The sequence below is a fragment of the Podarcis raffonei genome, chromosome 7 (assembly GCF_027172205.1).
Source record: "Podarcis raffonei isolate rPodRaf1 chromosome 7, rPodRaf1.pri, whole genome shotgun sequence".
Taxonomy (NCBI): domain Eukaryota; kingdom Metazoa; phylum Chordata; class Lepidosauria; order Squamata; family Lacertidae; genus Podarcis; species Podarcis raffonei.
In genome coordinates, this window is record NC_070608.1 from 2,819,865 (window position 1) to 2,847,409 (window position 27,545).

At 48.6% G+C, this 27,545-nt stretch overlaps 1 protein-coding gene across 1 annotated transcript in view; it reads right to left on the reverse strand.

Moving 5' to 3' along the window:
• ZC3H3 (zinc finger CCCH-type containing 3) overlaps nt 1-27,545 on the reverse strand; it is a 274,215-nt gene that overhangs the window by 15,942 nt on the left and 230,728 nt on the right. The window contains exons 10-11 of the mRNA XM_053395133.1: nt 23,246-23,415; nt 12,402-12,592 (exon numbers count right to left, since the gene is read on the reverse strand). Coding sequence (XP_053251108.1) covers nt 12,402-12,592; nt 23,246-23,415 — 361 coding nt within the window. The remainder of the gene's footprint in view (nt 1-12,401; nt 12,593-23,245; nt 23,416-27,545) is intronic.

Genomic DNA, 27,545 nt, shown 5'->3' on the forward strand with positions numbered 1-27,545 from the left:
AACACAAGCCATGCTGCCTCTGTTTCGCCTCTGTGGCTCAGCCTGAAGGTGGAGAGGAAGCCTCAGTTTCTCCCTGAGGCTGACGCTCTGGGTGTCTGCGCCTTGCCCCCCGGGTCAGGGCCTATTATCTAGGAACCAGCTCTCATGACCGTGGCGGAGAAAGGGACCGTCAGAGGTAATCCAGCCGGCGGAATGACGGAATCCCCGAAGCATTTTTCTGGACGCTTGGGCAGGGCGGCTGTTAGCACAAATCTCTGGTGACAGTGGGCTTGTATGCTTCACGGCTCCTCAATTCCACTTGTCAACTCGTTCACAAACACAATGGTTCCGTCTCGCGACTCACTGGCCATAAAATGCAGCAGACGAGCTCCCTGTTAGCTGACAGGATGCAGCCAAACATGAAGCAGGCGGGGAGTGATCCATTACGGGCCACCAGGAGCGGAAACCGACAGCAGCCCCAGGAAAGGCAGCCGTGGACTGCAGCTCCAGAGAAAGGGGTCTGGTCGGGGGTCTTCTCTGCCTCCTATCATGCTGTTCCACTGTTCCCCCAAGAGGCCAGGGGGCTCCAGTTCTGGCTGTCATGTGTCAGGACCTGTAGATCTCAGTTCTGGCCCCTCACTGCCATTCGTCTTTCTGCAAGCTCACGGCATCTTTCTGCATGCACCTGGTGGTGCAATTTGGGATCCTCTGAATCATCATGTTTGCTTGAAATCAAAAGTCAAGGTTCTAGCCCTCACACATATTCCGCACTTGCGTGGTCTGAACACTTGGAACACTGAATACTACTCAGAGCACTTTCTGTGAAGCCCTGCTGGGTGAGATTAGTTTCCCTGGAAATCCTGCTTGCAACGGACTCCTTCTGCCTTTGGTCTTGCCCTGCCCTTCTGGCTTACAGGATTCCTGCTTAGCTACCTGACCAGAAGCCTGACAGAGCAGAGTTTCCAGAGTGAGTCCCAAACGTGCTGAGAGTGAGGGGGGGCAGAGAGAGAGAGAGAGAGAGAGAGAGAGAGAGAGAGAGAGAGAGAGATGGAGAAGCAACTACATTGCAGCTCTGTAAATTTGCAGTTTGGGCACCAGAGACCTGCCCTCTGTTTCTGGGGGCACCTGGGCGGCCGTCAGCAAATCACTCAGTCTCAGCTTCCAACCTGTAAAATGGGAATGGCATCCTCCTGCACGGGACAGCTGGCTGAGCTAATGCAAAAACTCTCTTTATAAATGAAAAGCAGCCTTTCAAATGAGAAACAGCAAGTAAGAGGAGGAAGTGCCCCTCTTGACAGCAGAACAAAAGTTGACTTCTCTCACTGTGTGTCTATGGACAACGTTCATCCTCACAAAACAAAACAAAACAAAATAGTAGTGACCAGGTGGTCAATTCAAGAGTCACCCTCAGTGTACTTTTTTGCAGCTGGGACCACTTCTAATTTGCATCAGTCTTGCTGGCTGGGGATGGAGAAAGGGGCTGATCTATGAACCCTCTCCTCCTCCACTGCCTCCTGTGGGAGGGAGTTCCACAGTTAAACCATGTGCTACATGAAGAAGTCCTTCCTTTTCTCTGTCCTAAATCTTCCAGTCTTCAGCTTTATTTTATGTCCATGAGTTCTGGTGTTATGAGAGAGAGAGACTTTTCTCTATGCACTTTCTCCATGTCATTCATCAGGAAATAAACTTCTACAAGTTCTTGCCATGAGAGAGGAAGAACAACTTTTCTTTACCCACTTTCTCCATATCACATCCTTCTATCAGATTTCTTCTCCAAAGTGGCCTTTGCGTAGAATCATAGAATCATAGAGTTGGAAGAGACCACAAGGGCCATCGAGTCCAACCCCCTGCCAAGCAGGAAACACCATCAGAGCACTCCTGACATATGGTTGTCAAGCCTCTGCTTAAAGACCTCCAAAGAAGGAGACTCCACCACACTCCTTGGCAGCAAATTCCACTGTCGAACAGCTCTTACTGTCAGGAAGTTCTTCCTAATGTTTAGGTGGAATCTTCTTTCCTGCAGTTTGGATCCATTGCTCCGTGTCCGCTTCTCTGGAGCAGCAGAAAACAACCTTTCTCCCTCCTCTATGTGACATCCTTTTATATATTTGAACATGGCTATCATATCACCCCTTAAACTCCTCTTCTCCAGGCTAAACATGCCCAGCTCCCTTAGCTGTTCCTCATAAGGCATCGTTTCCAGGCCTTTGACCATTTTGGTTGCCCTCCTCTGGACACGTTCCAGTTTGTCAGTGTCCTTCTTAAACTGTGGCGCCCAGAACTGGACACAGTACTCCAGGTGAGGTCTGACCAGAGCAGAATACAGTGGCACTATTACTTCCCTTGATCTAGATGCTATACTCCTATTGATGCAGCCCAGAATTGAATTGGCTTTTTTAGCTGCCGCGTCACACTGTTGGCTCATGTCTAGTTTGTGGTCAACCAAGACTCCTAGATCCTTTTCACATGTAGTGCTCTCAAGCCAGGTGTCACCCATCTTGTATTTGTGCCTCTCATTTTTTTTGCCCAAGTGCAATACTTTACATTTCTCCCTGTTAAAGTTCATCTTGTTTGTTTTGGCCCAGTTCTCTAATCTGTCAAGGTCGTTTTGAAGTGTGATCCTGTCCTCTGGGGTGTTAGCCACCCCTCCCAGTTTGGTGTCATCTGCAAATTTGATCAGGATGCCCTTGAGTCCATCATCCAAGTCGTTGATAAAGATGTTGAATAAGACCGGGCCCAAGACAGAACCCTGTGGCACCCCACTAGTCACTCTTCTCTAGGATGAAGAGGAACCATTGATGAGCACCCTTTGGGTTCGGTCAGTCAGCCAGTTACAAATCCACTGAGTGGTAGCATAGTCAAGACCGTAGAGACAGCTCTCTCAAAGGCTTGGCATCCATTCTGCTTCTCGCCTTGAGACTTTTTTCTACCATCGTCCATTCTCTGTCCTCTTTGTTGTCCTGATACCAGTGACCAACTTCACCCCACCAGCAGCCTGCCTGTGTTTTCGGTGGTGGGGAGCCGCCTTTGGGCTTAAGGGTTCCACTCCAGCCTCAAATCTGTCAGGGATTCTTTAGCTGCGATTCCTGCATTGCGGGGGTTCCTGCGATTCCTGCATAGCTCTTGGGATCCCCTCCAACTCCCCAGTTCTATGACTCTATGATGCATCTCAGTCCCAGCGACTCCGAGGCCAAGTAAATAACTAGCGTGGGAGGGTGGTGAATCTGGGGTTGTCAGATGCAGCCACTGGAACAAGAAATATTTCCAAGTCTCTCAAGTGAGATTTTAATGCCCTTTTCTCTGCGTACAGGGATGCAAAGCCTCTACGTTGCAAGAGGAAAGAGCTTTCGAAGACCGTGCCACGATTAATCCAGAAAAAGTGAGGATCACAGGCCCGCCAAACGCAGGAGGCTTGGCAGATTTGAAAGTTGCCAACAAATCAATAAGGAGAGAGGAGATGACACAATTAGAGGCGCACAAATGAAGAGCACATCAGAAAGCACGTTCTCAAAGAGCTCCCTGGGGGACGGGAAGGCACGGGTTGCATTCTGAACGAGTGCTGGCTAGGGAGCAAGGGGGGCAGGCAGAAAGTTAAAAAAATTGACATGAGTCGTGATAGAGCCTCCATGGGTCAGGGTAGTGTACCTTTGACTCCCGTGGGCTGACGGGACATGGCTCTGGCACCAGGCCCAGCCTGCAAACTTCCCACACAGCTTCTTGCATGTGTTTTCCCCTGTAAAATAATTCCGATTCTTCAGAATCGCAGCTATTTCTTCCTTTGCTACCACATTTGTAGGCAGTGATGTTTCTGAGTACCAGTTCCTGGAAACCACAGAAGAGGGCTCTTGTGCTCAGATCCTGTTTGCTGGCTTCCCATAATGAGCATCTGGTGAGAACCTTGTGAGAACAGGATACTGGAATGGATGGCCCATTGGACTGGTCCAGAAGGGCTCATTTTCCCACCTTCGTCGCATTAAGCAGCTGGTCCCTTACCTCTCCCGCCCCGACCTGGCCACAGTGATCCATGAGACGGTCACCTCCAGGCTTGACTACTGTAATTCGCTCTACGCAGGGCTGCCCTTGAAGCTGTCCCAGAAACTCCAGCGGGTGCAGAATGCTGCAGTGAGGCTCCTCACGGGGTCCCTGCCATGGGAGCATATTCACTCAGTGCTTTACCAGTTGGACTGACTCCAGGTGGAGTACAGGGTCAGGTTTAAGGTGCTGGTTTTGACCTTTAAAGCCCCTTGTGGCTTAGGACCCTCGTATCTACAGGACTGCCTCTCTTGGTCTGCCCCGCAGAGCACCTTAAGGTCCATGAATAATCATAGCTTAGAGGTCCCGGGCCCTAAGGAAGTCAGATTATCCTTCACCAGGGCCAGGGGCTTTTCAGTGATGGCTCTGACCTGGTGGAATGCTCTGTCCCATGAAACCAGGGCCCTGCAGGATTTCACTTCCTTCCGCAGGGCCTGTAAGACACAGCTATTCCGCCTGGTTTTCAATTTGAACTTAGCCTGATCTTTTATTCCCCTTCCTTCCCTTCCCCTCCCCTTTTTATGAAGATTACCCGCTCTGGGATCCCACAGCTAATTCTCCCCTGGTCTCCTCGTTGGCCCAAATAGGACTAATTTAGCCAGCTAGCCCTGGGGATCGTCTAATGTTTATTGGATGGATTTCCCCCCTAAATTGATTTTTGAATTCTGAATTTATTGTTATTCACATTTTATACTGTATTTTATGCTGTTCTTTGTTGCATCAATTAAGTGTTTTAAATTTGTTGTTAGTGAGCCTGGTTTTCTGAACCGGGAAGGGCGGGGTATAAATAAAAAAATATCATGTATTATTATGTTCTTTCAAAAACTAGTTCCAAGACCTAGTAGTTCTGGAGGTAACCTGAATGTTTGCAGGCCAGGTCTGCAAAAAGCAGCATTGCTCGGGGGCTGGGGGTGGGGGCATTTTCATGCCTCCGTGACCTTTCTTCTCCAGGAATCACAATTCCTCCTTCTGCTATGCACTGTTCTTTGCCAAAAAGATTCCACATTTGAGAAAGATTCGAGAAGCGAACAAACTAAGGGTCAGTCTGAAACGAATGGAATCACTAACGTAGGTCTGTTAATTTCAGGTGGTCTACTCTGAGCAACCCTGAGGAAAGTCACACAAGCCACCTCAAACAATTTGTTCTTAAGTGCAGAATCTGCGTTTTCCGACAGGGGAGTTTCTGTCCCAGGGAGGGGCCGGCGGGCAGGCAGGCAAGAACGGACAGACAAGACATCCGCCGCTCCACAAATGTGCACACGCTACCTGCAGCTTGATAGACTCTGCATTAGGAAAGCAATTATATTAGAGGTTTGTTAACTCAATTATGAAAGTAGTTTGTGATGCTTTTTAATTAACTCATTTCTGCACGCCTGATGGAGCATGGGTTTGCCAGCGTGGATTTGCCAGATGAGACAGAGCCTCGACGAGGGGACTGGGCCGTGGTGTGAAATTGGGAAATGGAAGGAGGCAAGCAGTGGTGCGCCTGGGTGTGTCGGAACACACACGGAAGGATGGAGGCAGAGAGCTCAGCCCACTGGGGCCTTTTCCTGCCCTGCTGAAATGAATTGGCACATCTGAGGCCTCCGAGAGCCGACTCCAGACTCCACAGGTCTCCCTGCAATCAATGGGCTTTTCTAACAACTCTGAACGTGAATTGCTGTGGACGCAGGCAATTGTGGAATAAGCTGTGCCACTTACTTACTTTTCCTATTTAACGTTTTGCCTTAACAAGAGTCCTGGTGAACTTAAAAACCTGGCATATTACTTACTATTTTTGTTTCTACCTAATGAGGTATTAGGGACGCAGGTGGCGCTGTGGGTTAAACCACAGGGCCTAGGACTTGCCAATCAGAAGGTCGGCGGTTTGAATCCCCGTGACGGGGTGAGCTCCCGTTGCTTGGTCCCAGCTCCTGACAACCTAGCAGTTCGAAAGTACGTCAAAGTGCAAGTAGATAAATAGGTACCGCTCCGGCGGGAAGGTAAACGGCATTTCCGTGCGCTGCTCTGGTTCGCCAGAAGCGGCTTAGTCATGCTGGCCACATGACCTGTACGCCGGCTCCCTCGGCCAGTAAAGCGAGATGAGCGCTGCAACCCCAGAGTCGGCCACGACTGGACCTAATGGACCCTTTACCTTTAATGAGGTATTATTTTAATATTCCTCCGTGAATTTAAGGGAGGGGATGTCTCCAAGCTTACGTTGTTGCTAGAACAGCTGCAAAATCCCCAGAGATGCTAACAGGAATTGCTGCAGGATAGAGACGGCTGGAAGCGATTCTACCTGCCTTGCCCCCTCCTGCCTCACCTGGAACCCTTAAAAGGAGGAGCTGCTGTTTAAGTGCTTATTCTTGCTCCCTCTTGATGGTTTCGTGGGGAATAATTGCTTGCCTTTCTGGTAGGAAAGCAAACGCATTTTGATACTTCTGAAATGTAAAGATTTATTTTGATCGTTACTGATTTGCATTCTGTTGCATGTGCATTGATAGGTTTGTATGCGCATCTGTGTTGTTTCTGAGCCGCCTTGGGGGTTTTTTTGGCCAAAAGGTGGCATATTAATAAATAACATGACAGGAATGAGATTCAAAACCCTGCCCTCTCCTGCCCATTTTATGTCCCCCCACCCATTTTATGTCCCTCCCCTGCATCTGTTTCAGCAGAGCGGAGCCCCAGAGAGATCAGCTTGCCACCCTCCCAAATACCGAAAAGCAGATGGCGCCTGGGACGCAACAGCCCATCGCAGGGAGGAAACGAAACTCCAGAATCTTGCGTCGGGAATAAATTATGCAGCCATGTGATCCATGATGCTATTCCTTCCTTGGAGGTAATTTAAGCAGAGGTTGGATGGCCATCTGTCATGCATGCTTTAGCTGAGATTCCTGCATTGCAGGGGGTTGGACTAGATGACCTTTGGGGGTACCTTCCAACTCTACTCTTGATTCTGTGATTATAAACTCAAGGGATGCTGTTGTTGAGCCAGGGAAACCCTGAAACACTTGGATCAGTAAAAGGGATACCCGAGAGCAGTGCTGCTCTTGCATGCTGTAGGTATCCCAATGTGAAGTCTGGGATACAAAGATCCGTATAGTTAAAGCCATGGTTTTCCCAGTAGTGATGTATGGAAGTGAGAGCTGGACCATCAAGAAGGCTGATCGCCGAAGAATTGGTGCTTTTGAATTCTGGTGCTGGAGGAGACTCTTGAGAGTCCCATGGACTGCTTGGCAGGGGGTTGGACTCGATGGCCCTTGTGGTCTCTTCCAACTCTATGATTCTATGATTTTAAGAAGATCAAACCTCTCCATTCTGAAGGAAATCAGCCCTGAGTGCTCACTGGAAGGACAGATCCTAAAGCTGAGGCTCCAATGCTTTGGCCACATCATGAGAAGAGAAGGCTCCCTGGAAAAGACCCTGATGTTGGGAAAGATGGAGGGCACAAGGAGAAGGGGACGACGGAGGACGAGATGGTTGGACAGTGTTCTTGAAGCTACCAGGATGAGTTTGACCCAACTGCGGGAGGCAGTGGAAGACACGAGTGCCTGGCGTGCTCTGGTCCAGGGGGTCACGAAGAGTTGGACACAGCTAAATGACTAAACAACAACAACTCTGAGAAGCAGACTATTCACTGCTAGATTCATTAAGTTTCTAGTCCTCACCATCAATTAAAACAGCTTGGGAGGCTCAGAGCACTCCAAGTGGGGCAGAGCTTTTAAGGGGGCAAGGGGTTCAGGAATTTACCTTATTGGCCACGAAACTCTCTATTCTCCACACCCTGTTTTTCCACTTTCCTTTGTCTCTTTTTGCCTCAAAACACAATTTCAGGTGCCTGGGAAATTGTTTAATTCTCTCTGCTGATACTTCAAATCACGCTGCCTAATGCCCTTCTTCACACAGCGCATGGTTAAACTATGGAACTCGCTCGCCTCCCACAGGAGGGAGTCCATTTCCCAGTCACTTTCCTTACTGCAAAACACCTGATGGGGTGGAGCAGGTATGTTGTGCAAGAGTGTACAGTGGACGCTCGGGTTGCAAACGTGATCCGTGCGGGATGCACGTCCACAACCCGCAGCGTTCGCAACCCATGTCTGCATACACGTGGATTGCGATTTGGCACTTCTGCGCATGCGCAAAGCACGATTTAGGGATTCTGCGCATGCGCGCCCGCTGAAACCCGGAAGTAACCCGTTCCAGTACTTCCGGGTTTCGACAGTCCGCAACCCAAAAAAACGCAACCTGAAGCGGCTGTAACCCGAGGTATGACTGTACAGTACAATTTATCTGCACAACCAGAATCTGCTGGTATGCAATTTAATACCACCAGCAAAATAGAGACTGCCTGGAAGCGTGTGCTGGCCATAAACAGTTTTAGCCAAGTTTCTCTCTCCCCACAATGAAGCAACTCAGCCTCTTGTTGCAAAGGCCTACTGAGGACTGCTGCAGCTATTGTCTGGTTCAGGGAGCTGGCAGGTGGCAGAATAATAGATCCGTAGAATTGCAGAGTTGGAAGAGACTCCCAAGGGTCATCTAGTCCAACCCCTTGTAATGCAGGAACCACAGCTAAAGAATCCCTGACAGATGAGATTCTTATTCTGTGAACCTCCCTGAGATCCCCTGCACTGGCTCCTGGTGGAGTACAGGATCAGGTTTAAGGTGCTGGTTTTAACCATTAAAGCCCTATATGGCCTAGGACCCTCGTACCTACGGGACCGCCTCTCCTGGTATGTCCCACGGAGGACCTTACGGTCTGCAAACAAAAACATCTTGGAGGTCCCAGGCCACAGAGAGGTTAGGCTGGCCTCAACCAGAGCCAGGGCCTTTTCAGCTGTGGCCCCGATCTGGTGGAACGCTCTGTCACAAGAGACTAGGGCCCTGTGGGACTTGACATCTTTCCTCAGGGTCTGCAAGACAGAGCTGTTCCTCCAGGCCTTTGGCCAAGGCACAGTCTGACCCCTCCTTTGGCAATCCTCACAGAACTCTAGCCCAATGGTTGCCATGAATTTGATTTTGAACGGATTTTAGAATGAATCGTTTTAGAATGCTGTGTTACTTTTATTGCTGTTAGCCGCTCTGAGCCCGGCTTTGGCTGGGGAGGGCGGGATATAAATAAAACAATATTATTATTATCATCATCATCATCATCATCATCATCATCAGGTATATAAATTCAATAAATAATATGGTCATCCTAACCCTGTTTAAAAACCTCTTTCCCCATTCCAAGGGAGTCTGTTCCACTGTCAAACGGCTCTCACTCTTAGAAAGTTGTTCCTAAGATTTAATTGGAACCGGCTTTATTGCAATGTGAATCCATTGGTTCAGATTGTCCCATCTGGAGCAGCAGAAAACAAGCTTGCTCCATCTTCCACGTGACGGCCCTTGAGATATTTGAAGGTGGCTGTCCTATCACCTCTCTGTCTTCCCTTCTCCAGGTTAAACATCTACAACTCCCTCAACCGTTCCTCATCAGGCTTGGTTTCCAGACTCTCTTATCATCTTGGCCACCCTTTTCTGAACACTTCTTAACCTGTGTTGCCCAGACCTGTGAGCCCAGAGCCCAGGGTGAGGCCCGCTGGCGTGATACAGGTGTGTGCATTGGCAGGGAGGGAAAGGAGGCTCTTGGCAGAGTTATTCCCACAGAAGCGGAAGCGGTAAACAAAAACTGAAGCGCTGTACCTCAATGAATTTTCCAAAGCGAAAGTGTTTTGAGCGTGCTCAGCGGAGCTGTTAAAAAAGACTGGAGCGAGCATCTTCCATTAACGTTACGACCGTGAAATATGACAATAAAATGATAGCCGTATGGCCGCAAATTTGCAGCCCGCCGAGTTGCCAGGGGTTTATCCTCACTCAAACGTGCAGAGAGCTGTAAAATGTTTACAGAAAGGGTCGTTTGCCACCATAAAATCCTCTTTTCTCTCCTAAACAAGGCTGAGTGGAGTCATTTACAAACCCCAGAATGTTCATCGGGGGAGAGGGGAACATCTGTTCTCTCCAGGAGCCAGCAGTGATCTTCTCGAACAAATTAACTAAAATGGGTGCTTTCTAATTAAATTAGCACTCGATTGGAAGGGCCGACATTGGTGCACTCGCTTACAATTAGCACGGGGAGGACCGACTGCTCCGGCGCAAACCATTTAACTGGAAGGTGAAATATGGAAAGCCGCATTACCTGCGGACGATTAGCACCGCAGCAACGGGAGGCTTCGCTTCTGCCCTCGCCACGGCGACGAGAAGGCGGAGGGGTTTGCAGAGCCCCCCAGCGGGAAGGAACAGAGAGGATAAGGAAGGCTCTTGGAACAATTGCCTGTGGCCAGCCTTGCAAAGAGCTGGGAAGAGAAGGGACTCAGGGTGGCCGGCTACTAGTGGAAGTCACCCAGCAAAATCAAGCACTCTCTGCAAAGGCTTAGCCATGAAGGGTCACTGGAATCGCCATCTGCAGAGGTAACCTCTCTTTCCAAATAATAATAATAATAATAATAATAATAATAATAATAATAATAATAATTATTATTTATACCCCGCCCATCTGGCTGAGTTTCCCCAGCCACTCTGGGCGGCTCCCAATCAAGTGTTAAAAACAGTACAGCGTTAAATATTAAAAACTTCCCTGAACAGGGCTGCCTTCAGATGTCTTTTAAAGATAGGATAGCTGCTTATTTCCTTCACATCTGAGGGGAGGGTGTTCCACAGGGTGGGCGCCACTACCGAGAAGGCCTTCTGTTTGGTTCCCTGTAACCTCACTTCTCGCAATGAGGGAACCGCCAGAAGGCCCTCAGCGCTGGATCTCAGTGTGCGGGAGATGGGAGTGGAGACGCTCCTTCAGGTATACAGGACTGAGGCTGTTTAGGACTTTAAAGGTCAGCACCAACACTTTGAATTGTGCTCGGAAACGTACTGGAAGCCAATGAAGATCTTTCAGGACCGGTGTTATGTGGTCCTGGTGGCCACTCCCAATCACCAGTCTAGCTGCCGCATTCTGGATTAATTGCAGTTTCCGGGTCACCTTCAAAGGTAGCCCCACGTAGAGCGTGTTGCAGTGGTCGAAGTGGGAGATAACTAGAAGCAAAATAAACAACAGCTGGGGGGGGGCATCTGCCTTCATGCTCAGCCTGTGAGCTTCCTAAGAACATTTAGTGGTCCCTGAAGAAAACAGAGCTCTATCGCTGTGCATCGGGGAGGGCTGTGTGGAGAGAGTCTCTTCCTTTAAATTCCTAGGAGTTTATCTCAGTGAAGACCTTACTTGGAAAATCAATACAACCCAGGTGGTTAAGAAAGCCCAAAAGAGACTCCATCTCCTCAGAGCATTGCGGAAGAACAATGTCAATCAACACCTGATGATCTCCTTCTACTGGTCCACAATAGAAAGTGTCCTTTCCTACTGCATCACGGTGTGGTACGCTGGTTTGACATCAACTGATGGGAAGTGCCTACAGAGGGTGGTGAATACAGCACAAGATATTATGGGCTGTCCCATGAATCCGCTGGATGAAATAGCGGAAGAACATTGCCTCAGGAGAGTGAGGAAAATTCTCAGGGATGATTCACACCATGGCCGGCACTTTCTTGATCTCCTGCCCTCAGGCAGAAGATACAGAAGCATGATTAGTCGCACCAACAGGGTAAAGTACAGCTTCTATCCATGGGCTGTTAGGCTGATGAATGAAAAGACAACAACAGGGCAACGGACTTTCGGGTTTGGTGGGTGTGCGTCAGTAAACGAGGGGAATTAAGACTAAGAGCTGAGTGGAGGGGTGCTCGTGTAATCTCACTGGATACAAGTTTTACAAGTGACAATAAAGTATTTCAATTTCAATTCAATTCCTACTTCAAAAACGGATTCTGGTGGCAAGGTAACCCACTTTCCCCCCATCCAATTTTGCAACACACGTCACTTGCAAGAGCCTAACAAATTTTCAGAAATACATACAGGGCTATCAATGGCTGCTAGCCAGGACGACTATGTTGTATCGCCACAATTGGAGGCAGCGACGCTTCTGAATACCAGAAACTGCAGGAGGGGAGAGGGCTCTTGTGCTTGGATCCTGTTCAGCCACTGTGAAAGCAGGACACTGGACTAGAGGGGACGTTGGCCTGATCTAGCAGGCCATGGGAGCCAGTTGCTAGGGGCTGAGGTCCCTTCGCACCCCCCAATAAAACATCTGAGGCTGCCATTCCCTCCACCCCAGTTGATGGGCGCTGCCACTCGACTGGTGTGTTTGTGCTGCGTCTTGCGATTATGTGGGGCTTACTCAATATTTTATTCAAGTTGGAAGCCCTGCATTTCCCCGGAAGCAGAACCCAAACACTCCTCGAACACATTATGAACACTGGCATATTGCCGGAAGACGGTTCTGGCTGCTCAGCCCACCAATGTTGAGGACCAGAAGCCGCGCTTGTACCTGCGTCTTCCCCACTCCGATCCCTCTCAGGCTTGCGGTCATCCTCGCTGGGGGACGTGGGGGGCGACTGGAGAGAGATGAAGGAGGGCAGCTTGGTTAGCCTGCTGGTCGGAGAGGGGGTCTCGGGGCTCCAGACGTCTCCCCGCTGCTCTGCCCTCGAAGGCCCGGGCGTTTCTTCAGCTTCCTCTTCCCTAAAGGAGAAAAACAAAGGTCAATGCTCATGCAATGTGTAAAGTTGCCATGTATTTTAATATGTAATTTTATTATTTATGTATGTATATATACACACACACACACACACACACACACACACACACGACACGGGTGGCGCTGTGGTCTAAACCATTGACCCTAGGGCTTGCTGACTGGAAGGTTGGCGGTTCGAATCCCCGCGACGGGGTGAGCTCCCGTTGCTCAGTCCCAGCTCCTGCCAACCTAGCAGTTCAAAAGCACGTCAAAAGCGCAAGTAGATAAATAGGTACCGCTCCGGCGGGATGGTAAACGGCGTTTCCGTGCGCTGCTCTGGTTTGCCAGAAGCGGCTTAGTCATGCTGGTCACATGAACCAGAAGCTGTACGCCAGCTCCCTCGGCCAATAAAGCGAGATGAGTGCCGCAACCCCAGAGTCGGCCACGACTGGACCTAATGGTCAGGGGTCCCTTTACCTTTACCTATATATACACACCTCTATCTATCTATCTATCTATCTATCTATCTATCTATCTATCATCTATCATCAACTGTTGCTTTTGTTTACATTTTGAACTTTTTTTAAGGTCAACTTCTTCTTAACTTAAGAACATGAACAAGACCTGCTGGATCCCACCTAGTCCAGCCTCCTGTTCTCACGGGGACCAACCAGATGCCTCAATAGGAAACCAGCAAGCAGGATTCGAACACAAGAGCTCTCTCCCTCCTGCGGTTTCCGGCCACTGGTGTTCAGAAGCATTGCTGCCTCCAATTGTGGAGGCAGGACAAAGCCGTAAAGGCAAGCAGGCACTCATAACCCTCTCCTCTATGAAACTGTCCACTCCTCTTTTAAAGCCATCTAGGCTATCACTGCCTCCTGTGGCAGGGAGTTCCACAGGTTAACTATTTTCTGTGTGAAGCAATTTCTTTTATCTCTCCCGAGTCTTCCAACATTTGGCTTCATTGGATGTCCATGGGTTAGGAGAGAGACAAAAAACGAACAAACACCTGTTCTCTTTCCCCACTCTCCATGCCACGCACAGCATCTGAAAATACCCACCTTGGTCCGTGAGATCTTGGGGGGGGGGAAAGTCTCTCTTGCCTCCCCCCCGCCCTTGACTCAGAAAAAAGTTTTTTGATTTGAGTTTCTACTGAAATGAGGCTGCATTTTAATGTTGTATTTTAATCTTGTTTTTAAGTTGTATTTTAATCAATTGTTTTTATACCTGGTGTTAGCCACCCTGAGCCCGGTCTTGGCTGGGGAGGGCGGGGTATAAATTAAATAATTTATTACTATTATTATTATTATTATTATTATTATTATTATTATTATTATATGCAAGGTTCCTAACTACCTGAAGCAGGGCATTCAGGCTGTGGGACCAAGTCTATGGCATTCGCCCCTGACTGAGATTAGAGAAGAACCCTCCTTGTTGAACTTCAGGCTCATAACCAAAGAGTTTATTGCTTCAACAAGCATTTTAAGAAAGTGCTGCTTTTTGGTCGATAAACTTCTTTTGTTTTATTACTTCTGTCCTGTATGGAGTATTTATTTGTGCGCCACTTGCAGATGCTTGAGATTCAGCGGTATAGAAATGACTTAAGTAAATAAAAACAGATCTATGCTTCATTGTAAAACATGTTACGGAAAATAAATAAAAACGGAAAGCTTTTCATGCTACTGGGAGATACAATTTGATGCTGCAAAGGGCGCCAGAATTAAGCAGGTAAATTTTAAAATCACAGTAGGCAGAAGCTGGGAGAAATCTAGGCGCGTGTTGCCCTGGTAAAGACTACAGATCGCCCTAGACCTGAGTGGGGTTCAGAATGTCTCCCCACCCCAGCCCATGGAAGACCACATTTGTAGGAAGAGGACTTTCAATTTGCAAAGCACTTCAAAGCCCTATGGCTTTTGCCTTCTCAACAACCCTGGAGGGGGGGGGGTTGCTTTAAAAGATAAAAAAGGGAGGCCCTGACACCAAATAGACCACACAGCATGTCCATAGTAAGGCATAGTGTGGGCCCCACATAAACTATGCCAGCCAGAATGGCTGGGGCAAACCAGTCAGATGGGCTGCATAATAATAATAATAATAATAATAATAATAATAATAATAATAATAATAATAATAATAGAAATCAGCCCACAAAGGAATGGAGAACCCATCTTTGAAAATAAGCTGTGCCCCTTCCCCTGTAAAAAGAACATCACTGCACAACCCACTGAGGAAGATAACAACACAATAACACAATTCAAAACGGTAACAATTGATTGCGCATTTATTCAAAATCCAGTTAAAACTATTTAGTTTAATTCACTCCATGAAATTGACAGACGTGAACCAGCAATAGCCAGCTTTTCAAAGTCTGACAGATGGGGTGGGGGTGGGGCTGCCCCCTTTGGGAACCGCTGCTCTAACCACTAAACCACGCTGCCATGTTCTTTCACACCTCGTTTCGCAGGCTCCTCACCTAAGTGCTGGCACTTAACAGGTGCCCTCCCCTCTTCCTCCTGCCCAGCCTCCCCACCCCCAAACATTGGCTCAAGGCCTGTCCCATCCCGCAGGCTCTGGTGCCTCTGAGCAAATCCGGCTAATGTGATGTTTTATCATGTTTGACGTCTCTGTTGGCAGGGCTAATAAAGACAGAGGGAGCCTGCTATTTAAAAGCTCCTCTTGTCTGGCGGCCGCCCTCCCTCTCCCGGAAAAGGGGGGGCTGGAACGCAGCGGCCCCCTCCTCTCAACCCTGATGAACACCCCACCCACCCCCCTGGCATTCTTACCTAAAAATGAGCAAGGAGGTATTTTACACCTCATTGGCACATGGGGACGCAAGCTGGCTGGCATTCCAAGTTTATTCGGTCAGCCTGCATAAGTCTGCGACCCGATGGCATCCACTGCCCCGAGTGCTACCATACAAGGCAGGGCTGGGGGCTTTCCGAGGAGGATTCTCAAGGGACCAATATAGAGAGATGGCCCCCACTTCGCGGTCCACACCCAGCCAGGTTGCTCACTGGGGAGGGAGAGAGGATGGGGCACCCAGAGGACCAGCTGAGCTGCCATGACCCTCTAAACTCGACGCACGTGCAGCCTGATCCTAACTGGCTTTACTCAGGTGTAGGGGACGTGGGTGGCGCTGTGGGTTAAACCACAGAGCCTAGGGCTTGCTGATCAGAAGGTCGGCGGTTCGAATCCCTGTGACAGGGTGAGCTCCGGTTGCTCGGTCCCTGCTTCTGCCAACCTAGCAGTTCAAAAGCACGTCAAAGTGCAAGTAGATAAATAGGTACCACTCCGGCGGGAAGGTAAATGGCGTTTCCGTGCGCTGCTCTGGTTTGCCAGAAGCGGCTTAGTCATGCTGGCCACATGACCCGGAAGCCGTACGCCGGCTCCCTCGGCCAATAAAGCGAGATGAGCACCGCAACCCCAGAGTCGGCCACGACTGGACCTAATGGTCAGTGGTCCCTTTACCTTTAAGGACAGGGTTACCTAGCGGTCAGTTTGTTGGACTAGGACCTAGGAGACCAGGCTTCAAATGCTTACTTGACCGTGAAGAAACACACTGTTGTGAGTTTGCTCTCGGCCGAAGCTACCTCGCAGGGGCTTTGTGAGGATGAAATGAGGAGGGGGAAAGAGAGGGTTAAACATATGCCTCCTTCAGCTCCTTAAGAGGGAGGAAAAGTGAGGTGCAAATGCAAGAAATGAATGAATAAGGCCAATGAGCTGAACGGGGATTGACTCCCCAAACACACACACACATTAAGAAAGCACTCTCTTCTCTCTCTCCTCAAGAGGAAGGAACGCAACTTGCAAGTTGCTCTGGGCAGCTTTGGGCAAGATAAGGTGACTAACAAATTTAATAAATAACAACAGTAACAAATGAGCAGCTGCTTCGTTATCATTGCACAACAAACAGAACGCTCCTTATTCCCATTTCACAGAAACTGACCAGGGCATACTGGTGCACGTTCAAACCCTGCGATTCTGTGGGGCCAGAACAGATGGTGTTAACTGGTGAGCAGGGTCAATGTTGAGCCAAAGCTGGGCTGGGTCAATGCAGGAACCCCCAGATTCAATGTCCTTTTTGGCACTGGGGGAAGTTGGCCTACACTGGTTAATGGGTAATAATGTAGGGGAGAAACTGCAGCTGCCAGGTGTCTCCCAGCACAGTTTAACTATGGAACTCACTGCCACAGGAGGCAGTGAAGGCTCACTTGGATGGCTTCGGAAGAGGACTGGAGGAGGAGTGGGCTCTCAAGGGTCACTAACCAGGATGGCTCTGCTCTGCCCCCAGAGTCAGAGGCAAAAATGCTCCTGAATGCTAGTTTCTGGAAACCACAGGCAGGGAGAGCTCAGGTCTTGTGTTCGAATCCTGAGTGCAGGTTTCCCACAGGCATCTCGTTGACCACTGAGAGCCCAGGATGCTCTGTTAGAGCTTTGAAAGAAAGGTCTTTTTCTAAGACAAGGTGTTGACAAAGCAGATCAAGCAAAGGTTATCCACAAGGGCGAGAGAATGATGACCTTTCCTTAATTTTTCCATTAAAAGAAAAGCCTCGAACGGCAGACGTTTAAAAGCAAATAAAACCATAAAAAAGAGAAGAGGCAAACCCCAGACAAATGGATCAAATGCACAACGTCCGAAGTCATCCTGCATTGCAAGGGGTTGGACTGGATTCCGACTCTACAATTCTGTGATTCTGCAAGTGCGAAAAATACTTTACGTTCCGTAAGCAGTTAAGGAGTGGAACAAGCCTGCGTCCTGCCATTCTTATAGCAAAAGCAGGGCTGATGTCCCCACTCCAGTCGCTTGCCCAGAGGTAGCTCTTGGGCAGAACTGCACAGGGTGGAAGGGTGATGAAGGAAGAGTGTGCTCTCCGCACTCATCTCTCATGCTCATTTTGGAAAAGGGGTGTGTGGTGCACGCTGGATGCGCAACCACGCCTCAAATAATCCACCTGCCACTCTGCCCATACCCCGCACCCAGTTTCACTGTGCTTTGCCTCCGGGACCGTGGGTCGGGCAGCAGAGACGTCAGAGGTGCCACGGAGAGAGTCGACTGCCCACACCCGTTTCTATCGCAAATAATAATAATAATAAAAGTAATAATAATAATTTATTATTTATACCCCGCCCATCTGTCTGAGTTACCCCAGCCACTCTGGGCGGCTTCCAATTGAGTGTTAAAAACAATACAGCATTAAATATTAAAAACTTCCCTAAACAGGGCTGCCTTCAGATGTCTTTTAAAAATAGGATAGCTGCTTATTTCCTTCACATCTGAAGGGAGGGCATTCCACAGGGCGGGTGCCACTACCAAGGAGGCCCTCTGTGCAAGGAGACAGCATCAGAGGAACACTGACCTTTTTTCTTTGCAGGTGACAGGGACATGTTCCCTGGTTTTTGCAATCGCAAGGGGGCAGGACAGGAAGTGGGAATTACCGTATTTTTTGCACCATAACACTCACTTTTTTCCTCCTAGAAAGTAAGGGGAAATGTCTGTGCGTGTTATGGAGGGAATGCCCACGGGTGGCATGCCTACGGATTTTCCTCCTCTACAAACTACGTGCGTGTTATGGTCGGGTGCGTGTTATAGAGCGAAAAATACGGTACCTAAGGAGGAAGCGGGAGGAAGCGTTTAAGGACCAGCGGCAACTGGGGATGGCACTCTTGGGTGCTTGGCACAGAGCTATAGAAGAGAAGCAAAAGTGGCTGCTTTCTGGACCTTTTACCTCTAAGGAGCGATATGCCAAGCCTTTAGCAACCGCTGCAATGAGGTTTTGGGTGTGCGTAGCAGAGGGTGGGGCTGCGGATTGGGTTCTTGCATAAGTGCAAGTCTGAGGCGCTGAGACCCCTGCAAAAGGAAAATACCCAGATACGAGGCTGGAAGCGTTTGATGCGAAAGGAATGGCAGAGAGGCTCCTGCCAGAACGGCTACGGACAGAATTAGCTACCTTTTCTATTCTGGGACTATATAAATATATCTGCTCTGTTCTGTAATGCGGAGGTGGGTCTCATTCGCAGCCCTGGGGCGGAGGAGGCGGGGGCACGACACAATGCGGTCATGAGGCACAGGACACCGGCTCAATGGGGCAGGCTTCAGGGACACAGGCAAGCGGCGTGACTTGCAAGCTGCAAAGCTTTTGCTGAGTTCGTTCCCTTGTTTCTGCAAGTTCTGAGCTGCCTCAAGCGCAGCTGCTGTAGAAAGATGAGCTATACGCAATGAAATCAAATAAAAAACGCAGGCCTTTAACCTGTTGATTATCCAGAACACTTATTTGTTGTCGTAAATTATATCAGCTAATGAAATAATTTTTGGATGATTAAATTACCTGTTGTTTGACCAATTAAATCAATTAAATTTTAACCAAATTTACTTCTTGGGAAAACCTTGATATTGGTGCCTCCTAAGACATACAAAAAGAAGCGTGTTTCAGTAAACTATATAATGAGAAGATGCCATTCCTCACTAGAAGGAATTAAGATTAAGAATTCATATTTCAGTCCCTGTTGCTGGTACAGAATCAAAAGCAACTGAAAAAAATTAGTTCATGTACCCTTAACCCCCTCAATTGCCACTTATGCCCATAGATCAATCAACTACACATTTGGTTGATTAATCTGATTTACCAAATGAAAGCTTCAAGCCTTATTTCTAAACTGATTTTCTTAAGGCACCTATATACTGTAACTTTGCTGTTATTTTTATCAATTATAATTTAGCAATGATTTATTGTAATTGTTGAGAGTGATTTTTTGCATAATTATTATTCGCTGGTATTTTGGGAGGTAATTTTATTGTGTATTGTTATATTCTAACGGATCATTGAATACTACTTTATTTTATGTAACCTGTTTATTTTAAGTCACGCCCCAGCTGCAACAAAACATGTCTCTCCCCTATCGGTCTCCACAGCCGCAGCAGGTGCTGTAATTCTCCTACAGTTTGAATTCACTCCCAAAGGCAGTTTGAATTGTCTCCCAAGACAGGTGGATGCCGACTAAAAAATATTTTTTTATTGTGACTTATTTGCATTGGGTTGGACTGCTAGAAGATGTGTGATCTTTGTTGCATACTTTGCTGCTTCCTCAGCTTGTAAACTGCCTTGTGCAGAGTGATATAGAACGGCGGTATACAGATTAAAAGTGATGAGGATTCAAAATTGCTCACAGTAACACTCTAGACAGCATCTTAAAAAGCAGAGACATCACCTTGCCAACAAAGGTCCATATAGTTAAAGCTCTGGTTTTCCCAGTAGTGATGTATGGAAGTGAGAGCTGGACCATAAAGAAGGGAAGGCTGATTGCCAAAGAATTGATGCTTTTGAATTGTGGTGCTGGAGGAGACTCTTGAGAGTCCCATGGACTGCAAGAAGATCCAACCTCTCCATTCTGAAGGAAATCAGCCCTGAGTGCTCACTGGAAGGACAGATCCTGAAGCTGAGGCTCCAATACTTTGGCCACCTCAGGAGAAGAGAAGACTCCCTGGAAAAGACCCTGATGTTGGGAAAGATGGAGGGTGCAAGGAGAAGGGGATGACAGAGGACGAGATGGTTGGACAGTGTTCTCAAAGCTACCAACATGAGTTTGACCAAACTGCGGGAGGCAGTGGAAAACAGAAGTGCCTGGCGTGCTCTGGTCCATGGGGTCACGAAGAGTCGGACACGACTAAACAACTAAACAACAACAACAACACTCTTTAAGTGGAAGCGCTTTCCAACGTAGAACAAACTGCTAAGTATCTAGGAGACGAAGCTTCTGAGCCTGCCTGGCTTTTGCCTTTGGATAAAGTCCCACGACCGGCCTCATCCACTGTGACAGCTTCTAGAGCAGCGTCATTTCCTTGGCCCAAAAAACAAAGCAGCTGTTTGTGCTTTTTCCTGCGACGGACTCACTTTGCTCGGCTGCAGGAGCCCAGGAGAACCCTCGGGCAGATCAGGAAGGATGGAGAAAGCTCCCAGACACCTACCTGCCCAGGTGGCTAACAGCACGGTGCAGTGGTTAGAGTGTCGGGCTAAGACCTGGGAGACCAGGTTTCGAATCCCCTCACTCAGTCCTGAAGCTCACTGCGTGGCTTGGAGCCTATCACCATCTCTCGGCCAAACCTACTTCCCCAGGTTAATGCTAAAACAAGGAGGGGGAGCCATGCCTTGAGCTCTTTGGAGGAAAAGGTGAGGTCTAACTAGAATGTCAAGAGAAACACAAAGCAGAATAGCAGGCAAAATTAATGGACTATGCAGAATTGGACAAAATGACAGGAAGGATTCGAAACCTGCGGGACCAGAGATTTACAGAAGATTGGAAGAAGTATACAGTCATACCTCAGGTTGAAGTAGCTTCAAGTTAAGCATTTTCGGGTTGCGCTCCGCAGCGACCCGGAAGTAACGGAATGTGTTACTTCCGGAGTGTGACACGAGCATGCGCGGAAGCAGCGAAACGCAACCCGCGCATGCGCAGACGCATGTTACGTTTACTTCAGGATGCGAACGGGGCTCCGGAACGGATCCCATTCGTATCCAGAGGTACCACTGTATGAATTATTTGAAGAGCAACAACTGTAATCAACAAATTACGCTAGTAGGACTACAAGACGTTTTGTAAGGAGAAATATACAAAGTGTTACAAAGTAGAAAAAGATAGAGATATTGGTTATGAGTTTGAAATGTAATAGGGAAGATAAGAAATGCATACTGAGAGATTAGATTGGAAAATTTTCAGACAGGATTGATGGAAGTCAAAAACATTTAATAAGATGTAAAAGTATGTTTAATCATTGTTGAAAATGGTATGTTAAAAAACATGTGTGTGTGTGTGTGTGTGTGTGTATAATGTCAAGCAAAACACAGACACTGGTGCCTACGATTCTGAGCAGAAGCACACGCAGGGCTCCAGAATCAGCAAATGTGATCTCTGCTCTCAAAAACGGACTGGAAGTGTGCATTAGGTAGGTTTGCCTTTGAATGCAACCTGAATTCCGTCTCCCTCCCATCCCTCGCTGTGAGCAGGTGGAGGAACCAGGATGCACGGCTAAGCCGGGGTTGCCTTGCCCACCCTGGCCAACACAGAGTTAAAAAGTGCCTCTGCTCCCAGAGTTAAGGGTGCACAGCTGGGAAGGAGGGAGCCTGCGATGGCGTTATGACAATGAGATGATCAATAGGCCCCCAAGGGCACCTGGGACAATGACCTCTAACAAGGCTCTCTCTGCGTTTATGCTGATGCCTGCTGACGCGTTCAAGTCTCCGGCACAGCCGTAAAGGTGCTGTGTCCTTCGGCGTCTGCCACTGTGCGAGGGCCTCGCTGTGCCAGGATGACACCCTCCCGTCTCCTTGTGCTGTTTCACAGACTCTACAATGGTGTTACCTACAGAGCGGCAGCTAGAGAAATAGGGAGCAGAGAAGGGGAGAGAAGGGGCAAAGCTAATTTCAGGGGGAGGAGAACTGTGTCCTGTGTGCTGGGTTTTGCAAGGAAAGAGAGAGGGAGGGAAGGAAGGAAGGAAGGAAGGAAGGAAGGAAGGAAGGAAGGAAGGAAGGAAGGAAGGAAGATACATAATCTCCTTCCTCGGGTCTGAAGAAGAAGAAGAAGAGTTTGGATTTGATATCCCGCCTTTCACTCCCTTTAAGGAGTCTCAAAGCGGCTAACATTCTCCTTTCCCTTCCTCCCCCACAACAAACACTGTGAGGTGAGTGGGGCTGAGAGACTTCAAAGAAGTGTGACTGGCCCAAGGTCACCCAGCAGCTGCATGTGGAGGAGCAGAGACGCGAACCCGGTTCCCCAGATTACGAGTCCATCGCTCTTAACCACTACACCACACTGATATATCTGAGCAGATATATCACTTGCATGCTATTGCACGCTGCTGCACTGCAATCATATACCACCTTTTCCCCTCTCTAAAGTGACATGCATGGTTTTCTACCCCTCCTCATTTAATCCAACATTCATTTCCTCCAACATCCAATCCTCATTTAAACAACAACCCAATGAGGTAGGCTAGGGTGAGAAGCAGCGATTGGGAAAAGTTCACATCTAGTGAGCTTCATGGCTGGCTGAGCGTGGATTTGAGGCTGGCTCAAATCCACGCTCAGGGTGGCTAACACCAATAAAATCACAGTAAAAACATAATAGGGGAAAAAGAGAGGGGGGGACAATTTAAAATACAGGTTAAAATGCAATTTAAAATGCAGCCTTGTTTTAAAGTAGCTGATAAATCAAGACCATAAGGGGAGGGAAACATAAAGGTCAGACCAAGTCCAAGCCAAAGGCCAGGCGGAACAGCTCTGTCTTGCAGGGCCTGCGGAAAGACGTCAAGTCCCGCAGGGCCCTAGTCTCTTGTGACAGAGCGTTCCACCAAGTTGGGGCCAGTACTGAAAAGGCCCTGGCCCTAGTTGAGACCAATCTAACCTCCATGAGGCTTGGGACCTCCAAAGTGTTGTCCTTTGTGGACCTTAAGGTCCTCCACGGGGCAAAACCAGGAGAGGCGGTCCCGTAGGTACGTGGGTCCTAGGCCGCATATGAGATGAGCTGAACAGCCAGGAAATTAAGGGGGTGGGTGAGAGAGGTGTCCCTTCAGCTGCTTCTTCAAGAACGGAAGGCATCCTGTAATAGGTAAGAGGCTTGTAACCAGGAGAGAGGATGGCAATTCTCAGGCCGCTGGGCCTTCTTACCTGGAGGTCTGCTTGGGCGCTGAGCATGCCCACTGGAAGGAGGTGTCTGTGGCACTGGGCTGCCTGGCCAGGTGTTTTCTCTGCGGGTGCTGCAATTTGCACTGGGATCCCTTGGGGCAGACTCTGTGCTTGGAGAAGTCCGGACACACCAGGGTGTGCTTCTTCTTGCACTGAAAAGCAAAGCAAAGAGTTGGCGTCAACTGTGCAGGCTGGAAAAGGAGCAAGAGGCTCTGGCATCTGAAGACATGCTCAGCTATCTGGCTGGCTGGGTATACAAGCCGTCGATGGAGCAGCTTTTTGATTAAAGCTACTATATACTCTTGTTGGCAAGAGACATCACCTTGCCAACAAAGGTCCGTATAATTAAAGCTATGGTTTTCCCAGTAGTGATGTATGGAAGTGAGAGCTGGACCATCAAGAAGGCTGATCGCCAAAGAATGGATGCTTTTGAATTCTGGTGCTGGAGGAGACTCTTGAGAGTCCCATGGACTGCAAGAAGATCAAACCTCTCCATTCTGAAGGAAATCAGCCCTGAGCGCTCACTGGAAGGACAGATCCTGAAGCTGAGGCTCCAATACTTTGGCCACCTCAGGAGAAGAGAAGACTCCCTGGAAAAGACCCTGATGTTGAGAAAGATGGAGGGCACAGGGAGAAGGGGACGACAGAGGACGAGATGGTTGGACAGTGTTCTCAAAGCTACCAGCATGAGTTTGACCAAACTGCGGGAGGCAGTGGAAGGCAGGAGTGCCTGGCGTGCTCTGGTCCAGGGGGTCACGAAGAGTTGGACACGACTAAACGACTAAACAACAACTATACACTTTGGTTACTGTTTTGCACCCATCGTTGGTAGTCTTACTAACCACCCCAGAAGTCTTCAGTATGGGACCGGCTGCAAACCAAGGGAATTAACAGAATCCTTCAGCGCTTTCAACAAATCTACAGAGGTGCAGGAAATGAAGGTCGCAAACATGTGCAATGTGTGCAGGGGAGACACGATTGAGGCTGCTTTAGTGTAAAATATTATGAGGCACTCAATTGCACACTTCGGAACAACCCACAAGGCGAGAACTGTTTCAGAAAACACGGTACATCACAAAAATGTCTCTGCTTACAGAAATAGGAAAATTAAAGGACGGGAGACAAAGGGAGGAGCATTTTGAAAGTTCATGGTTCCCCTTCACTAGTTATACGAAGCAAAGATTTAATTTTGTTTTAGTCAGTGTGTATTCACTACCAAAACAGCAAGGAAAGTTGATATTTCATAAATAGCTGCAAAAGGTAAAGGTAAAGGACCCCTAGATCGTGAAGTCCAGTCAAATTCGACTATGGGGTGAGGCGCTCATCTTGCTTTCAGACCAAGGGAGCCGGCATTTCGGAGTCCTGTGGCCAGCATGACTAAACTGCTTCTGGCTCAACAGGACACGGTGACGGAAACAAGAGTGCACGGAAACGCCATTTACCTTCCTACCATGGCGGTACCTATTTATCTACTTGCACTGGTGTGCTTTCAAACTGCTAGGTTGGCAGGAGCTGGGACAGAGCAACAGGAGCTCACCACAGTTGCAGATTTGAACTGCCAACCTTCTGATCAGCAAGCCCAAGAGGCTCAGTAGTTTAGACCACAGCTCCACCACATCCCTATGCTCCACAGTTTCACTACGCTCTGCATGTATAAGCGCTTTCTTCTATCTGTCCTGAATCTTCCCACCTTTGGCGTCACTGGATGTGCAATGCTGAGTTGAAATGCCCAAGCACATATACAGACCTGAGCATGAGAGTGTGCATGAATTCAGGCGTGGGGTGGGTGCACCACCTGCCTTCGCGAAGTCACCTTAACTGGACAGCCGCCCAGCTGAGCGTTGGTGTAAACTGTATATGCAATCCATGACGGCACTGCCTCCTTCTTTTTTCTTCTTTTTCAGGCTTGTATTTCATTCCATGACCTGAGCTGACCGAACTGCTCCCACCCAAAATAGCTGCAGCCAGAACCTCTCTGAGCAGCTTCCCTCGACTGCTTTGCTCTGAGAAGGCTTGCCAAGAGGGTGCCAAGGGCCCCCTGGTCGTCATCAGGCAAAGACAAACGCCTTGACATTTCATTGCGACTGCGGGGACACCTGCCGTCTGCTCTGGTCTCTGAAGTGGAAGAAGTCCGGATTAGGGACCTAAGTCTGGTCTACTGGAGTAAAAAAGGCAAAGAGCCCAGTGGCAGAAACACTTCAAGAAGTCTAACATGCCGATTGCGGTGCGAGGATCTTTTGTGGTCAAGATGAAAGATGCACAGAGTGCGAGATTCGCAGACGCTGTCGTAAGGGCCAAGCTTGTCTGCTGTGATGCTTTTGTTCAGAGGCCAGTGATTATTTACAGGGCCTCGCTGATTATTTATAGGGCAACCAATTGGTGCGGCATTTTATAAAGAGAAGAAGACAGGTCCCTGCCTCAAGGAGCTTACAGTCTAGCATTGGACCGTGACATCAACCCTTACCCAAACACGTTGAATTCTGGGATTCGAGTCAGCTAGGCATACTCCATTGACCTCTACCATTAGCTTAATCCTGACCTCTTTACCTTCCAATCTGAATTATAAAAGCCTGCTGGCAAGATCTTGATAGGGCTTTTAATTGGCAAGAGGATTCCCGAGGTCGGTGGGAGCAGTTTCCTTCAACGTTTGCATGCTGAGCGCAATTCTGAATAAAGATGATGGACCTCGGTGTGACATTGTCCGTTTTGGGGCAAGGGTTTGTTTGCCTCTCTGGACACCGTTGCCAAACTTGGCATTGAGGTTCCCCTGGTGGGGATGCCAGTCTCTGGTGTTTGGATGCCAGGCCCCATTCGGAATCAAAAGATGGACAGCAAAGCATGACTTGGGCGTGACTTCATCCAGTTTTTGGCATGATGGATTGGAAGTCACAATTTACACCATCAGTTGAAGGAATACAGTATTTTGGGTTCTACGCCACACTGCCTCTAATGCATCCCTTAAAAATAGGTGCATTGGATATTGTACGTAAAGGTAAAGGGACCCCTGACCATTAGGACCAGTCATGGCTGACTCTGGGGTTGCAGTGCTCATCTCGCTTTACTGGCAGAGGGAGCCGGCGTACAGCTTCCGGGTCATGTGGCCAGCATGACTAAGCCGCTTCTGGCGAACCAGAGCAGCGCACGGAAACGCCGTTTGCCTTCCCGCCGGAGTGGTACCAATTTATCTACTTTGACGTGCTTTCGAACTGCTAGGTTGGCAGGAGCAGGGACTGAGCAACGGGAGCTCACCCCGTCGCAGGGATTCGAACCGCCAACCTTCTGATCGGCAAGTCCTAGGCTCTGTGGTTTAACCCACAGCGCCACCCGCGTCCCTTCATTGGATATTGCAGTCCATATTAATTACTACAACAAATGCAGTTTCATTGGGTGGTTAAAAGGATTAAAATGAACTGCAAAGTCAGAGTGTCTGTGGCCTGGCACATAAACTTCCCCCCAAAGAATACTGGCAACTTAGAGAACTACAGTTTCTCAGCATCATTAACAAACAATGGTTCCCGTGATTCTTTGGGGGAACTAGTGTGCTTTAAATGTACGGTTTCTGTACAAGCAGCCCTCATATGAAAAGGTGCTCTTTCCATTGAGAGAGGTCGTACAGCTGTGGGCCGTGCAACCTCTGCCCTTTTCAGTCACCCCCTCAGACACTGAAGTGTTAAGCCAAGCCCAAGCTCTGACCTTCACTGGATGGTTCAATTTAGCCAATATGCTTCAACAGGGGGACACACACACACACACACACACACACACACACAGAGGCTTTGGGTGCTCTCAGCCGGCTGCTATTTTGGAGTGAGATTCAGAGGCACCCTGGAGAATTCAGGTTGCACAATTACAGCTGGTCTTGTGCAACAAACCCAACCCCCAACCCCCCAAAAAGATCAGACTTTTTGCTATAAGAAAAGAGACAGGAAAATGCACAGGACGGGTAACACTTTCTTTGACGCAACGTCGTCTAACCTCCCTGCAAATAAAATCAGAATAAATGCTGATTAAATAGCCTACGCTTGCAGAAGTTATCGGGTTCAATCGTCAGCAGGTAGGATTGGGAGACTCCTGCCTGAAATCCTAGAGAGTTGTTGCCAGACACTGTACTGGGATAGACAGAACAATGGTCGGATACTGCGTAAGCCCAATCTCCCTTCAAACAAATCAGGGTGAAAATTCAATAAACATGCTGACTTGAAAGCGTCCTTTGTGAACGGGGACAGAGAAGAGCTTTGAGTTGGAGCAACCTTGAAGCACCTACAGAGGCCACCCAAGATCC